The following is an 18106-nucleotide window of genomic DNA, read 5'->3' as shown; positions in this document are numbered from 1 at the left end:
CTCAAAAGTTGTAACGCCTGCGCCACAAACCTTGTTCTTTTATGCCTCCATATATTCGTCTTAGGATTTTTCGCTCAAAACGTTTGAGCAGTTCTTGGTCATTCAGTGTAAGTGACCAAGTTTCTGAACCATATTTTAGCACTGGTCTTATTAGTACGTTTGGTAGACATTACATGCAGGTACATAGTTAGAGATATTTATCCAACAATTTTCCCAATAGTCCAATAGATACATTGGTAGAGGCAGTTCTCATGGCTAGCCTACACGATCATGTGATTTTAATCGTATCGATTATTATGTTTACGGATATGTAAAATCCAAAGTTTATAACGATGAAATACACAGTAGGGAAGAATTTTTTAAAACGATTAACGACGACTTTCAAGATTTGAAAAATTATCCAGACGAAGTTAGGAAGTCAGTCAGACATATTACAAAAAGAGCAACACTTTGCCTTCAACAAGGTGGTGGTCATTTTGAACAATTACTTTCGTTTTGTTAATAGTTATTTTTATACTATATTTTGTTGATTAAAGTCAAGTATTTTTTGTGGGCGCTTTAATATTCATTAATTAATTAAAGATCAATATTTGTTATGAATTATTTGTCGCACGTAATAAAAAAACACTAAAATGTTAACATTGCACCAATTCATTCACATCTTAAAGAAAATTCACGTACGAAATTTAAAGAAAATATACAGTGTGGTTAAAAGGTTATGAACCACATAAGTTGGAAATTAGATAAAACACTCGGTATCACTGTTATTGATGAAGTAAGACCGATTAAGTTTGGGATTTTTGAGATCGACGATGCATCCCGTTTTTACAGTTAACGTTAAAGTATGTTATTTTCCCAAAGAAACACCCTCTGTATAAAGACAATATAAAATACAGAAATAATCCATATTGAGAAAAGTCCTACACAAATCATGAAAAACTCCAATATCCAATACAGATTAATTTATATAAAAACGCCATACTACCCTCCTCTATAAAAAATTATTATATTTTAAATATTTGAAGAAAAATTAGTTTATAAAAACCTGCAGATATTTAGAACAGCTGTCATTCTTGCTGTCAAACACTAGATAGGTTCTTCTACTAATAATAAAACTAATAGTCACTGATTAATGTAATAGATGAATACTTATTACGAAATTTCAAAAGGAAATAACAAAATATCAAGTTATATTTTTAGTTAATATTATATTAAAGTATATTTAATTTATTTTATAAAACTTTTAATTTCTGGCTTTTAATTAATTGATTTATCAAGTTGTTATACTAAAATATATCCAGAATTTTTAGTACTGATATATCAATATTATTTAACTAGTTAGTGAGTTTATCTTTTTCCAAAATATTTTTTTGTAAAAAATACATAGTTTTAACGTCAGCTAATCCAGAATTATATAATAGCATTTCAAATTGCTTTAAATGTCTTAAAACAAATGTTAACTTCCAACTTACGTTTGTGCTATTTGAAATTGTAACGTCTTTTCGGAACTTTCGAATATTCACTGGAATATTTAAATACAAAAGCCTAGCGTGGGCGTTCAGACCGCGTGTACTTTACAACTACACAAAAAGGTATCAGCTTACCTCGACGACCTTGAGATTCTGTTTATCCAGAAGAAACTCCATGGACTTGTGCGGTCTGTTTTGGGGATGGTGTTCGGGACCTTGTTCGCCGTCCCCCCTGGCCAAAGTCAACCGATGGGGTTGAGCCCCCAAATCCAACAAACTTCTAGTTTTCACATTGGCACCACTCGTAATAACGGTAATTTCCGTATCTAAATCGGTTTCAATAAGCCCCATGGGCTCCATTGGCAGTGGGCAACCACCAGACGTGGAATCGATAGTCCGCCTGCGCTGTTGTCGCGTGTCTGGGCGATGTTGCCTGTCCGCCGCGCTGGAGGCGGCAGCCGACGGTTTGACACTTGCGTGGACGACGCGAGGCGGCTGTTTGGGCAGCGGCGGTTTCGACGTGACAGAGTTGGATTTAGGGGAGGCGTCGTTGTTGTTGAACGGAGCGCTACCAGAGAGCGTTTGATTGTTTGGAGACGTGGGACCTTTCAGGGGGATGTAGATGTAATCTGATTTGGTGGCAACGCGTTGCTGGGGAGTCATTATCGTGCCTGAAACAATAAACATACGTTAGAATTCACTATGCCTAATATTTTTAATACAAAAAAAAAACGGTAAACTTAGTAAAACGAAAATTTGGAAGGACAAATAAATAGATGATAAGGAAATGATAAATAAATAAAGAAAAAATAAATATTTTGGTTCACACAGAAAAACTTCATAGAGGTAAGCTCCCATTCAAGAACAGTTTTAATAGCAAAAACAATGACGCATTTAACTTTGCATCAATACTATACCCTGTTTTTAAACTAGGAGGAGTAATTCAGATTTACCGCACCATAATGCTTGTTTGTCATTGGTTCAACCTCAGGCAAGTTTACTCCACTGTTATGAAATTTTGACACTATTGACATTTATGAAATTTTGACACTATGGGCATTTCATAGGTTAATTAAGTTTTATGTTTTCTGCATTATACTTTTAATTTTTAGATTTTTGATCTCCTTCTATATAAAAACCAGTTGTTTTTAGAACTCTTTAGCGACTTATTATAGTCTAAGAGCTAGAGCCGAAAAATCATCGTCAAAAGTAATATGGAGTTTGGCATGTGAAATGTGTCTATTGTATATTGATAATTATGACCCTTTTCAGGCTGACACCTCAGTGGATACAGGAAGTAGCAATAAGGGATGAAAGGGGAAAGTTAGTGTAGTCTTTAAAGGTTTTCACCTCCTATTTTGTTAAACCTCCATCGATTTGCATGAAAATTGGTGACTAGTTAGAGCATACCCCAAGAAATAAAAATGATTTGGTACCAACTTGCACTTTTACCCTGGGAGTGGATACCACCCCTTCTCAACGGTGAAAACTATTTTATTAAAAATAACCCCACAAATCGATAGTGGGACAAATTATAAGTAAAATTTGTTATATCATGTTATTAAAATAAATCAATACTTTTTGAGTTATTAAAGATCAAAGATTTGTCTGTTTAAGAGCACATGCGTGAAGTTACGAATGATAAAAAACATACTAATTAATTGTATGTTACTAAAATATTATTTTTATAATACATTTTTCGATATTATAAATTTAGCAAAAGTGTATTCGAATATGTAAAATGTACCCATTATTGGACACACCCAGTTTCTGGACATATTCAGTTTATATTGATAGAAACAATTTAATTAAATATCGAAATAATACCGGGTGTCCACTTATATTTTCCCCCATTTTAACTGCCTATAACTTCTAAACGGCTTAACATAGAAATATGAGGTTTTCGATCAAATGTTTTATTTTAGTAAAAGTTTTGTCTGAATGTATTGAATTTTTTATATCGCTTTCAAATACGAAAAGAAAAATGGCGGATTTTTGAAAAAAAACGTTGTTGACTTTTTTTTAATGGAACACCCAGTATATTTTTTTTGTAAATTGAAAGAAAGGACATTCACCTATCCAGCGATATAAAGATTTTCAAAATCGGTTGTCAAATCACTGAGTAATTCATTTTTCAAATGAGCGGTGCAACGTGGATATCACATACCTAAATATAACTAAGCAAAATGATATTATGTTATGTGATTTCCACATTGCATCTTTCATTTTAAAAATTATTAGCTAAGTCATTTGACAACCGATTTTAAAAAATTTAATATCGCTGGATAGGTAAATGACCGTTTTTTCAAGCTACAAAAAAATATACTGGGTGTTTCAATAAAAAAAGGCAACAACGTTTCTTTTCCAAAGCCATTTTTTATTTAAAAGCGACATAAAAAATGGTCATTTACCTAAAAACTTGAAAAATCGGTCATTTCCCTATCCAACGATATAATTTTTTTTAAAATCGGTGGTCAAATGACTGAGCAATTAATTTTTAAAATGAGAGATGCAATGTGGAAATCAAGCAAGCAAGCAAGCATAGTGATTTAACCCAGCCTGAGAGACTTGCTCACCCCTAGAGAATGACATTCGGGTGATACAATTCATTGGGGCGAGGAGGATTAACTCCCGTAAGCAGGAATCACTCCACCCCGCTTCAATGCTCCAGACCATCCACTTACCCCCCGATAGCACTCTGATGCGCTATAGGGGCTCTCAATCAGCAAAGTGCTTATCATATGGGAGTCTTGGGTACACGGACTCCCATATGAAATCCTACCCCGATCAATGCAGGCCAGCGTGAGGCGCTCTATTCCCGCTATCTCTAGTGACTTATCTTCGATCTGTTTTGCTTGCTCGGGCGCCGAGTCCCCGCTCTGGGCTATGTCCAGTTCGGCGACTCGGCGCTCGAGGATGTGGGCCCCTCGTGCCCTTTTTTGGGTTTTGTTACTAATATTTTTTTTTGTGGCTTTCGCCTATTGTTAATATTTTATTGATTTGTTTATTGGCTGAAGCCGTTTTGAAGTTTTTTGTATATTTTTTTTGAGGGATGTCTGAAAATTATAAAAATCAACATTAATAAATATAATGAGATGCCAAAGGTGAGCAAGTTGTCTTCTTTTGATAGAGCTACGATTATCTAGCCTTTATTATATATTTACTAATATTTGTTGTTTGGGTCTCCTATGTTTCCATCTATGGTACACATCATACCTTAATATCTCTTGCAAGATCCGGTTTGGGTGGTCTTCTAGCTCAGCAAATTTTGTTCTGGCTTTTTCCTCCATAATATCCAGTACTCTTATTTGTTTTAGGTCTCTAAATAAGAACCGTTCGGCGACGTATCTGGGCACGTTTGCAGCTTCTCTGAGGCAGTTGTTGTGTGCCGCTTGTATCTTCTTTTTGTTACTTTGACTTATGTGACCCCATGCAAGAGATGCGTATGTAATTATTGGCAGTATAATGCTATTTATCAGTCTTAATTTTGTTTTCATAGCTAATTTGCTTCTTCTTCCTGTGAGTCCTCTTATTGCCGATCTGGCCGCTGCTGTTTTCTGGACTGTTGCGTTGACATGTGATGTGAATGTAAGACCTTGGTCCATTGTGACTCCTAAATATTTAACTTCGTTTTGCCATTCGATGGGTCTGTCTTGCAATGTTAGCTGTTCTTCTGGGTTATCTCTTCTCTTTTTGAAGATAACCGCTTGGGTCTTATCTGGATTTATTGCTATTTTCCATTGGATACTCCATTCTTCCATTGTATCCAATGCCGTCTGTAGATTTCTTACAGCTATATCTAGGTTCATGTGTTTTGCAGCAATTGCAGTGTCGTCTGCATAAAGGCTGATCAATGTTCCGGGTGTTCTTGGAACATCTGCTGTATATATGGTATACAGAAGGGGTGATAAAACTGCCCCCTGTGGTACTCCAGCTTCCGGCATTCCGTGTTCTGATAGAACTGGTCCTATCCGGACCATGAACTTCCGGTCGCTTAGGTACGAGGAGATGAGTTTCGTCATGGCCCCGCTGTATCCATAATCTCTCATTTTGTATGTCAGTCCTTCATGCCACACTCTATCAAAGGCTTTGCTTACATCCAGAAAGGCTGCTCCCGTATATTGTTGGTCATTGAATCCAGCTACTATATATTCGGTAAGTCTTAATATTTGAAGTTCGCTGGAATGTTGAGCTCTGAATCCAAACTGTGATTCTGGGATTATGCCTAGCCTGTCTGTCTCTGATTGGAGCCTGGTTTGGATGACCCGCTCCACTATCTTACTGACTGCTGGAAGTAAGCTAATCGGCCTGTAATTTTGAGGAAATATGTGGTTCTTTCCTGGCTTGGGTATCATAATTACATGGGCTTCCTTCCATCGATTTGGGAAGAGCCTGTATCTTAGTATTGCGTTTGTTATATTTGTCAAATACACAACTGCTTTCGAGGGAAGATACTTCAGAGCTCTGTTAGTGATTTCGTCTGGACCAGGTGCTTTCTTTGGTGAACTTTTTCGAATCAGTTCACTTATTTCTCTTGGTGATGTGGGATTTATTGTTTCTTCTTGTTCTTCGGGCGTTTCTAGTTCTGTTTCTTCGACTTCTTCGATAAAGTCTATATCTTCGTCTTGGTGATAATTCAGTGTACACTCTCTTTCAAGTGTCCTTCTCATCACCTCGGCTTTATCTTCTTCTGTGTAGACGATCCCATTTTCTCCATGTAGTGGGGGAATGGGTTTTCTATCGTTTCTTAAAGTTCTTTGGAGCCTCCATATTTCTTGCATATTTTGGCTCCTTTCCTCCATTTCTTTTATGTAGTTTTCCCACTTTTGGCTTCTATGGTCTATTAGTGCCTGTTTGACTTGTCGATTCAGTCGATTTGCCCTATTTTTATCTTCCTGGTTTCTTGTTCTTCTGGCTCTCTTTTTGGCTCTGTTCTTTTCCCTTATCATTTCTTTTATTTCTTGATTTATGTCTCTAAATCTTCCCATATGAATTTCATATTCTTCTTCAGTAGTGCTATTTCTTAGTGCTTCTTTTATGATGTTTTCGAGCTCTAGGACTTTTTCCTCTATTTCTTGTGGATTGTCAATTGTAGGAATGTTTCCAATTCCTATGCTCACTAGGCGTTTGAAGTTAGACCACTTGGTTTTCTTTCTTTTCTTTGTTGTTCTGTTATCTTCTTCCCATGTACCTATTTCTATGAGTATGGGGTTGTGGTCTGCTGATCCTTCGTTTAAGGTTCGGATGTCTGTTTGTAGTCCTAGGCTTTTGGCCACTACTATATCTAAATGGGTTGGTAGAGCATTTCCAGGAAAGTAGGTTGGTTCGATAGGCCCAATCACCATGGTGTCTTCGTTGTTCACTAGATAATTATTCAGTATTCTACCGTTTCTGTTTGTAGCTCTATCGTTCCAGTTAGGGGATCGGGCGTTTAGGTCTCCTATTATTATGGACGGTTCTTCGGCGTTCAGGAACGTATTCAGGTCGTCGTCGTTTAAAGGATCTGTTGGCCTTACATATGCTGAAGTGATCCTTATTTCACCTTGTCTCATCTGGACTTTTATTGTTGTTGCTTCCATAGTGTTTAGTGGTGGCGTATGTTGTAATGTATGATTTATTCCTTTTCTCACTAGGATAGCAGTTCCTCCTGAATTTGCTCTGTGGTCGTTCCTGTAGATGTCGTATCCTGGAAACTTGATATTGATGGTATGAGTTAGTTTAGTTTCTTGCAATGCTACGACATCCATTTCATATCTATTTATTAATTCGTCCAGCACGTTTGTATTAGTTCTTATGCCGCCTGAATTCCAGGAGCCTATCTTCAGGTATCCCCTAGTTTCGTGCCTTAGTTCAGTGCTATTTTTACATTTTTAATCGCTTCACTTACCGTTTTTATGACTAGCTCTTCTATCATCGTGGCCAGTCCTTTTTGTTGTTCTTTTGAAATTAATATGGTCGAATCTGTTGTTGGGTTTTGGGTTGGTTTGGTGATTTGGGCGTACGATTGCCCATTGTTTCTTTTAGGTTGTTGTGTTCTGTTTTCTATTGTTATTTGTCTGGGTCTTCCCCAGGCAGGTATCTTTGGGCATCCTCTATAACTTGCCGGGTGTTGCCCTTGGCAATTAGCACATTTTGCTTTTTGTTCTGCTGGAATTTGGCAGAATTTACTCTTGTGATTTTCTCCGCACTTTACGCACCTAGCGTCTTTGAAGCATGCATTTTGGGCGTGGTGGAAGCCCTGGCAATTAAAACATTGAGTTGGTCCGTTGCTCTTTCTTAGATCTTCTATTACTACTCTCATGTACATAAGGTTGGTAATTTTCTTGGCTTTGGGTACGTCTTCTTTTTCCACTGTAATTATAAACATTGGCAGAGATTTTTTGTCTGCCTTCCTAGACTTCATGTTTGTTACGTTAATTGTATTTATTTCATGTTTATTTAATAGTTCCGTTTGTATATCTATAGGTTTTGTATTTGAGGGAAGTCCTCTAATAACCATTTTGGGCTTGATATCTTCGTGTAATGGGAAGGCGATCCACTGAATTTTGATTTCTTTGTTATAATCTTCCAAGATATGGGTAAATTTTCTATAATCTTCAGGGCATTTTGTTTGAATGAGTGTTTCTCTTCCGTTTTTGGAGATTTTATTGTCTGTGTATATCTTTTGAGTTTCAGCAATTTTCAATATTGTTCCTGTTTCGTTTACTGTTTGTAGTTTTATGACGGGTGGTTTTGGTTTGGACCTGTTTATAGTGCTTTCTTGATTGTTTTGTTCGGTGATAAGGATATTATCAATTTCGCTTGTTTCCATTGTCTCTTCCCTGCCCTTATTCGGTAGGGAAGGAAATAGTTCTTGTATCTTAGATGTTGATGGCACGCTGTTGTCTTTTCCGACCTTTTTTGGCAGGGAAGGGAAATCTTCATTTGTTTTTGTTGTGGGTGTTATGGGTAAATTTTTTGTATTTGCGATGTTATTATTAGTATCTTCAATTTTTTTCTTTGGGATTGCTGTCATCGATTTTTTTTCATTTATTTGTATATCGGTTGTCTGGTTTTCGTTTTTAAGTTCGTCGAATCTTTTATCTATAGTTTCGATTACTTTTTCTTGAGAGTTTATTATTGTATTTTGTAGTCCATTGATTTTTTCATTCAATTGATGGATTTGGTTTCTGAGTTTTTTAATTTCTTCGTCCTTTTCTTTTAGTTGCTTTTTCATTTCAGCCACTGAATCTTCATCTTCCTGGCACTCATTCGGCCTTTGACGTTTTGCTGCCTTCTTATTTTTGTTTTTAGTTTTATTTTTCTCTACTATTTCTGATTCTTGTTCTGGTTCCATGTTGTTCTGTTTTTTCTTTTCCGCTATGGCCTTAGGTGTTTTAGAAACGCCGTTTAAGGCATTGCACGTTAAATTTTCATTATTTTGATCAATATCAATATCAGAATTATCAAACAGCGGAAGATTTGAGTAAATATTTGGACTTACCTCCATCGGTCCTCTTTATAATTGTTTTTTTTAACTTACTTTTCTGCCCCACGAAATGTATACCTATTTTTAAGATATTCGATGTTGTACAAACTCGTCGGCAGCCTGTCTGATCCTTCAAAAAGGTTTAGAACTTCGAAATATTTAAAGTTTTGGAAAGAACTTTTTAAATACGTCTTTATACTTTGACAGTACTTTGACAATATTGTGGAAATCACATATCATAATATCAATTTGTTTAGTTATGTTATTTAAGTATGTGATATCACGTTGCACCTCTCATTTTAAAAATTAATTAGTGATTAGACAACCGATTTTGAAAAACTTTATATCGCTGGATAGGGGAATGACCTTTCTTTCAACTTACAAACAAATATACTGGGTGTTCCGTTAAAAAAAGTCAACGTTTTTTTTCAAAAATCCGCCATTTTTCTTTTCGTATTTGAAAGCGATATAAAAAATTCAGTCCATTCAGACAAAACTTTTACTAAAATAAAACATTTCAGCGAAAACCGCATATTTCTATCTTGAGCCGTTTAGAAGTTATATGCAGTTAAAATGGGGGAAAATATAAGTGGACACCCGGTATTAAAATAATATTTTACTAACATACAATAATTTATTAATATGTTCTTTTTATCATCCGTAACTTCACGCATATGCTCTTAAATAGACAAATCTTTGATCTTTAATAACTCAAAAAGTGTTGATTTATTTTAATAACATAATTTAACAAATTTTATTTAAAATTTGTCCTCTATCGATTTGTGGGATTATTTTTTATAAAATTGTTTTCACCCGCGGGAAGGGGTGGTATTCACCACCAGGGTAAAAGTGCAAGTTGGCACCAAATCAGTTTTATTTCTTGAGGTATGCTCTAACCCTAACCAGTCACCAATTTTCATGCAAATCGATGGAGGTTTAACAAAATAGGAGGTGAAAACCTTTAATAACTGCACTAACTTTCCCCTTTCATCTCTTATTGCTACTTCCTGTATCCACTGAGGTGTCAGCCTGAAAGGGGTCATAATTGTCAATATACAAAGAACACATTTCACAGGAAAAACTCCATATTACTTATGACGATTATTTTTCGGCTCTAGCTCTCTGTCTATTAGTATAACATAATATTTATGGATTACCATCGAAGTCCAGTTAGTTACAAATATACAGGATCCTCCATAACACAGCACTAAATCAAAGATATGTTTTTTATTAATGAAACACCCTGTATTACCTTTTAAATTTAAAATCCACTTCACTTCCTCGTTACAAGAAGTTATTTTGTATCACACCGTATAGAAGCTATATTTCAGGAAGCGATAGCGGAACTAAGTGATGGAATCTCTATAAACGGAAGAATAGTAAATAACATAAGATTCGCCGATGACACCGTTATAATGGCAGACACCCTGGAATCGCTACAAGCATTGTTAAATAGAATTAACGATTATTGCATTCGATATGGACTCAAAATAAACAAGAAAAAAACTAAATTTATGATTGTCTCAAAAACACAACATGGAAATGAAAGGTTAATACTAGAGCAAACCCAAATAGAAAAAGTAAAGACATACAAATATCTAGGAACCTGGGTAGATGACAAAAATGACCAAAAGAAATTAAAGTCCGAATTGAAACTGCAAGGCCAGCATTTATAAAAATGACACTGCTTACAAACAAAGACCTTCAGTTGCCTCTCAGATTGAGGGCTCTAAGATGCTACATATTTTCGATATTACTATACGGAATGGAAGCTTGGACATTGAAGAGACAACACATAAGAAAAACAGAAGCGTTCGAAATGTGGTGTTACAGAAGAATATTGAAAATTCAGTGAGTTCAAAGGATTACCAATGTTGAAGTGCTACGACGTTTAAATAAGGAGTTAGAAATTATGAACAGTATAAAAACAAGAAAACTGGAATATTTGGGTCACATAACCAGAGGAGAAAAATATGAGTTGCTGAGAGTTATTATGCAAGGAAGTATCCAAGGAAGAAGACGCATCTCCTGGCTGAGGAACCTTAGAGAATGGTTTAATTGTAGTTCATTACAACTGTTCAGAGCAGCAGCCAACAAAGTGACCATAGCCATTATGATATCCAACCTCCGATAGGAGATGGAACTTTAAGAAGAAAGTATAGAAAAAAATGTTACTGAACTGTTATCAGGGACAGTGGCATCTACATTGCATCTATGCTTATTTTTGCCAGAAAAATAACTAGTTTACATAAAAGAGAGTTTAAAATATAGAGCATGGATCACCTCCGGGACTACGTGTTAAAACAAGTAGATAGATGCCGATGGATTTTATCATTGGTTAGGACAATTTTTTAATTATGTCAAACCATCTAAAATGAGAAAGGTATTAATTGAATTAGATAGACAAAGTAGTGATACTCAAAGCATGAAAGCTTTAGAATCAGCTCGTGAGCACGTGTTATTATGATTTCATTCCCTTCACACTGCACGCAAAGATTTAGATGTCAGAATCTTCAAACCACTAAATACCTACTGGCACGTGACACTGACAAAGAAACGTGTTACCTTTTTGTGTAAAAAACTACGATAAAAGATAAAAGCAGAGTAAATACAAAAGGCACCCCCCGTTAAGAAAGGCAAAATGCCTTCACTCCCAAAATTTTTTAGGGATTTTTCCCATTTTATAGATTTCAAAATAGATCACATCAATGTTTTTTATAAGTTATATATAATTTGAAGTAATGAGTCCTTTTTAGGACATTCAAAAATTGGGCAAAACACGTTCAAACACCCAAATTAGTCCCCCCAAAAACACTTCAAAACGTTTTTGAAGGGTTTGTATTGTACGTGTTTTCCCCATTTTTGAATGTCTTCAAGAACTCACTTAACTTCTGAGGTTATGTATGCCTTCTGTGGTTATGTATTACACTCAACCTACGGGTTTATAAAAATATATCTACATATTCTGTAAAAGCCTCGACTATAATATGTGTGTTTTTTAAAAAAATTTTAATTTATTGTATCTACCTAAAAAAAATAAAAACGAAAAAATGATGTTGTTGGTGATGGGGAGGGGGAAGGATAAGTGGAGGATTAAAATTGCGCGCCGAGTCTTATTTGTTAATCACATAAAACATAAAAAATAAAAAAAAATTAAATTCTGGGAGTGAGAGCATTTTGCCGATCTTAACAGGGGTACGGGTACGGGTACATCCTTTACCCCTTTATTACAATAACAAAGTTCTTTTGGTCTATGTTGAAACTCAGGATACTAATTACACTAATTAGTAACTAATTAATTATACTAATAACACTACCACTATAGACTTACTCATATTCTTTTTATCAAATGCACTGCACAGACAGCACACCAGCAAAAAAACAACTTTTGGCGGAACAAACCCAAGTAAACTAAAAACTCTTTCCAATTGTTTTCCTAGGCTATCTAATTATACTACTTTTATGGGTGACTTGTAATCACTGTTTTATTGTGATCGCTTGCAACTGCTCAACTGGAATTTTGTCGCTACGCTCACTAGATATTCATACAAATATTTTTTTTGTTTTTCATCTTTTATGATTGCGCAATGCTCTTTGTGTCCAGTTTTCTCACGATTAACTGTGTTAATAGCATGATGAACATGAAACTACTACGTATATTTTTCCACGTGATATTTAAATGTTGTTAAAAACAGTTATACAATCAGTCTTTATAGGTGGTGATTATATTTAAGGGTCCTTTTTCATTTTTCACAAATTAATATATTCATAGTTTTCTTTTAATCTTAATCTCCTTGACCATTTGATGCACACTTTTTCGATGTGTTTTTTCTTTTTTTTTGCATTCATAGTGGAGTCACTGAAGGTTTTCACCTCCGATTTCGTTGAACCTTCATCGATTTTTATGAAAATTGGTGAGTAGTTAGAAGATACTTCAAGGAACAAAGGTGACATGATGCCAACTTGCGCTTTACCCTGGGGGGGGATGCCACCCCTTCTCGGAGGTGAAATTTTTTTATTAAAAATAATACCAGAAATCGATAGAGGGGCAACTTCTAAGCAAAATTTGTTATATAAGGTTATTAACATAAATCAATACTTTTTAAGTTATTAAATATCAAAGATTTTATTTTTTCTTAAGAAAATGCATGTTTTAAAGCTGTTTTTCACGTATTACTCAAAAACTATAACCTTTTGTAAAAAAGCTATTATTACCAAAATTAAAGATAATAAAAAATTTAATACACTTCCCACTTAAAGAAATAAACTAATGTTATTTCAAAGTGAGTTATGGGTAATTAAATGTATATTTTTTTCGACGAGTACTCAATATATTATCATATCCAAGAACACAATATCATATTCAAGCTTACATAACGGGAAAACGATGCATTTTATATAATATATGTACTTGTTAAGCACTTGTCAAAGTACTTCGGAATTCCTATCAAATGAGCTCCAGTAGACGTTAATAGCGTCAAAATTAAGCAAGTTATGATGAAAATAAGAGAACCCTTTCGATTTTTTTAGGAAAAAGTGAAAAATAAAGCATACGCCATTTCCACAAAAATTAAAATTTGTAGTATGTAATCCTCACAAGAATTTCTTTAGGTTAACATAGTTAATGATTTCAACAATTTTGACCCGCTTAGAGTGCATATTTTTGAAAAAAAAAAGATATAATTTAAAAAAATCTGAATTTTTAAAATTATCGTACTTTTCATTTTCTTTTGATAATACATAACTCCAAAAATACTCAATATACGTAAAAAATCATATATAACTAAATTTTAGTTTTTTCTGTTTCAAATACTTTATCCATTTTACTATTTCCGTAGAGTAAAAAATAACCGAGATAGAAACGTTTAATATTTCAATTTTGCTGCGAGAACCATGTAACCGGGGCCATTTAACCTTTTATTTTTAAAAAGGTAAGAGGTTTAAAAACTAATTTTGACGTTTTTTAATAGCTCTTGGAATCAACTTTCAATTAGTTTTTAGAGGAACCTTATATCTTAAAAATTAACGGAGTTATTTACAAAAAAACAATCAACATTTTTTGGAAAAATTTTTAAAAGATACATTTTGAAACATTTTTGTTGCATAAATTTTAATGCTATCAACTTGTTCGAGGACTTATTTGATAGATATTTCTATGAACTTTGACAAATGTTTAATAAGTTTATGTTATAAAATGCACCATTATCCCAGTATTTAAGCTTGAATACTTAGATTTGGGTACTCGACGAAAGAAATATAGATTCCATTACCTATAACTCACTTTTAGTTAACATTGAAATGTTTTTCTAGTAAGGATTTTATTTAATTTTTTACTAGCCTCAATTTTGATAATAATAACTTTTTTGCAAAAACTTATAGTTTTTGAGTTATTTATGAAAAATCGGTTACACCCTCAGCGCCACGGCTAGTTCACAAAAATTTCGTTCTGGGCCAAAATGTTTTTTTGAATGAATAGAGTTTTTTATGTTATTTTAGGGCGACTGAAGTAATTTTTTATTTATTTGCAGTTTATTTTTGTATTTTTCAAGTGTGTATCATTTTCGATACACTGGCCTAGCATAAAGTTTTTCGAAGACTTTCGCGTAAGGGCCATGTGTATCAAAAAAGATACACAACTTGTTTTTAATATATTTTTATTTCTTTTCAAGTTCTGACTGACCAACTTCTTTGCTTAGAACATTAACCATTCTACAAACACGAGTGTTCGCCTATAAAGATAAACAATTCGATAAAAACAATAGTGCTGGAAAGTAAAAAACAATTCTACGAACAAAATAGTGTTATTGTGTACGTGTAAAGTACTTTAGTTGTGCTTTTACTGATTTAGTAGACTTTGATTAAGATGTATTATTTCTCAAGTGACGACTCTGACAATGATGGAGACTTTGAACCGGATTTAGATTCAAGCAATGATAGCAACACCGATGACAGTGACCAATGTAATCAGCCGTCAACTTCCAGAAAGCGACACCATTCTTCTCCAAAACCTAAGGCCGATGCCACATTATGCATTTTGACCGGATGCGGTGAAAACGCATCCGTTTCCAACGCAACCGGACCGACCTGCCACACTATGCGTTTAGTCTGGTGCAGTTTGTAAGCGCGTACCGATGACTCAAAACGCATCCGTTTCCAACGCAACCGAACCGATCTGTCACACTATGCGTTTTCACCGGATGCGGTGGAAACGCATCCGGTGAAAACGCATAGTGTGACAGATCGGTCCGGTTGCGTTGGACTAGGTTGCTGGTACAGAAAACTTATGTTCGAAATTATTTGGGGGACGAGTTTGGTCAATGCTCATTTCCTGTATAACCAGAACACTATCCGTAAAAAGCTTACTATAACGGAATTTCGTGAACATGTTCTAACTTCAATGCTTGTAAAATGTTCTACACAAAACGTCACTATTGCTGGCCCATCTGGAACCATAAAACAAGATGTGCATCATCTAGTGACAAATGTCCAAGATGGCAAGAAAGTCAGAGGGCGTTGTTCGGAGTGTTACAAGAAATACGGAAGGAAAGGAGTAAAAAATGCCGAAGGAAAAATTGTGAGAGCATCTCAAGTAAACACCAAATGTTCTGTGTGTGACATCATTATTTGTAAAAAATGTTATAATGCAACGCACTAAATATCAAATCAATTTTTTCTAGTTTCATACATATTATATCTTTATTTTTATTTTAAGAATTTGTATATTTTTGTTCTTTCTTTCAGAATAAATATAATTTTTATAACACATTTGGGTATATAAATAAAAACAATAATAATATCTAAATATTAACTGATTCTTGCAAAAATGGGTTCAAATAGTTATGTACTGCAATAACATTTTTCATATGAATTTCTAGTTACATACAACCTATCTTTCATGTCTAAGGCCAAACCCAGTTATACCAGGAAATTGGCTTAGGCCATAACATTATTCTCTACATAAAAAAACTGAAGAAACTGTGTTCTTTTAGGAGACACAACAGATCGAACACAACGAACCATGTGTATCTTTTTCGGTACACAGCGTTGACGACAGTGTGTATCTAAAAGGATACCCTGGCGCTGAGGGTGTTAAAAACATACATTTTTCTCACGAAAAATTAAAATCTTTGATCTTTAATAGCTTAAAAATTTTGATTTATTTTAATAAATTTATACTACAAATTTTGCTTATAATTTGTCCCTCTATCGAATTGTGGGGTTATTTTTAATAAAATAATTTTCACCCCCGAGGAGGGGTGGCATCCACCCCCAGGGTAAAAGCGCCAGTTGGCACCACGTCGCCTTTGTTCCTTGAGATATCCTCTAACCACTCACCAATTTTCATGCAAATCGATAGAGGTTCAACGAAATCGGAGGTAATTGCTCATATCCACCTTCAGTGACTGCACTAATACATAATTTCGGTTTTCAGCGGAATTGTCCATTACTATTCTCTCTAAGGCTTTATTCTCAATACATAGGTCTTATTCCAGAGATGCAGAGACGTCAATTGCGACGTATACTCATGTCTGGTTGATTACGAGAAAGCATTTGATCGAGTACCTACAGCACGCCAAGATGATGCGAATACCTACTAAATGAAGCAGGAATTAAAAACTAAGATCTAAAAATAATTACAAACCTTTACTGGAATCAGAGCGCAAATCTTTGAAAGTAAAGAGATGAAAGTGAACACACCAAATATGTAAAAATTATGCGTGGAGTGAGGCAAGGCTGTATTTTGTTTCCTCAAATCTTCAGTCTCTACTCTGAAAGAATATCAATCGAAGCTTTGCACAAAACTGAAAAAGGTATTCTTCTAAACGTGTACCGCCTAAGCTACATCAGGCTTGCAGATGACAACGTAGTAGGTACATATTTGCGGACAATCTAGAAGACCTACAAACAAGTCTTTATGAACAAAATCACGTATTAAAGTCAACAGTATGGACTAAATATAAACCCCTGTAGAAAGAATGAAGATCTACAACTACCTCGGCCCCACAATAAATGAAAAATCCAACAACCAAGAGATAAGAGGGCACATTGGAAAAGTTAGATCCACCTTCAACCGGAAAGAAGCCTTCCAAGATCCACAATCTCTCTCTTGACACAAAAGTAAGAATGCTGCGTCTTCTCTGTCCTTTTTTATGGTGTTGAATCGTTGACCTTAAACGAAGATATGTGCAGAAAATTGGAAGAATTTGAGATGTGACTATATCGGAGAATTCTTAAAATCCCGTGGACTGACCGGGTATAAAATGAAGAGATCCTCAGAAGAATGAAAAAGAACCGAGAGGTACTAACCACCACCAAATCTCGAAAGTCACAATTGAACACATTATGCAAAATAAATCCAGATATGAACTACTAGCTATTCTTCAAGAAAAAAATATTTGGAAAGCGATATCCAGGAAGAATAAGAATTCTGGTTAAAGAACCTCAGAACCAAGTTCAACACAACATGTGCAGCTTTCCGCGCTGCTTCAGATAAAGATAAAGGTTGCCAGGATCATCGCCAACATTCGTCACGGATAGGCACATCAAGAAGAAGACAGTCTTCCAGCCAAACCATCAATTTTGAAAAAAAAAACATAACCTTGTAACATCTATGATTCTTTCTATTCCCATGTTTTGTCTAATGTCGTCGTTTCTATGTGTAGTACGTTCTTTAACGGTAAAATATTGCAAAACCTCTAAATTTTAAAGAACCGCTTGGATTGACATGAAATTTTGCATACACATAGCTAACAAGTCAACGAAAAAAAGTGATATTGTGCCGATGTGTGCTTTTGCCCTTGGGGTGGCTTTCACCCCCCCTCGGGGGTGAAAAAATATACGACCAAAGTAAGTCCGGAAATGGATAAACTGACTAATTGTAAGTAACTTTTGTTCTATAGAGTTTTTTCATTAAGTCAATATTTTTCGAGTTATTTGTCATTGAATATGTTCATTTTTTCAACAGAATAACCACGCTTTTAGACAGTTTTTCGCAAATAACTCAAAAAGTAAGTATTTTGTCGAAAAAACATTCGTAGCAAAAATATAGCCTGTAAAAAATTTTAAAAAGTGGTGTATATATCACGTCTCTATACCTAGTAGAAGCAGAGTTATAGCTAATGAAAAATAGGTTCATATTCGTTAAATTAAAAATGGAATACTTTAACGT

At 34.8% G+C, this 18106-nt stretch overlaps 1 protein-coding gene across 6 annotated transcripts in view; it reads right to left on the bottom strand.

Annotated features, from left to right (window-relative positions):
* LOC114328397 (uncharacterized) overlaps positions 1–18106 on the bottom strand; it is a 635699-nt gene that overhangs the window by 278128 nt on the left and 339465 nt on the right. For all 6 annotated transcript variants that reach the window (XR_007698442.1, XM_050652454.1, XM_050652455.1 and 3 more), the window contains exon 6: positions 1605–2140. Coding sequence is in view for 5 of the 6 variants with exons in the window: in XM_050652454.1 (XP_050508411.1) it covers positions 1605–2140 (536 nt within the window). In the remaining variant the exon portion in view is untranslated. The remainder of the gene's footprint in view (positions 1–1604; positions 2141–18106) is intronic.

This window comes from Diabrotica virgifera, chromosome 5 (genome assembly GCF_917563875.1).
Source record: "Diabrotica virgifera virgifera chromosome 5, PGI_DIABVI_V3a".
NCBI classification, from domain to species: domain Eukaryota; kingdom Metazoa; phylum Arthropoda; class Insecta; order Coleoptera; family Chrysomelidae; genus Diabrotica; species Diabrotica virgifera.
The sequence above is the reverse complement of the archived record's forward strand: the minus strand, read 5'-3'. Positions and strand labels throughout refer to the sequence as shown.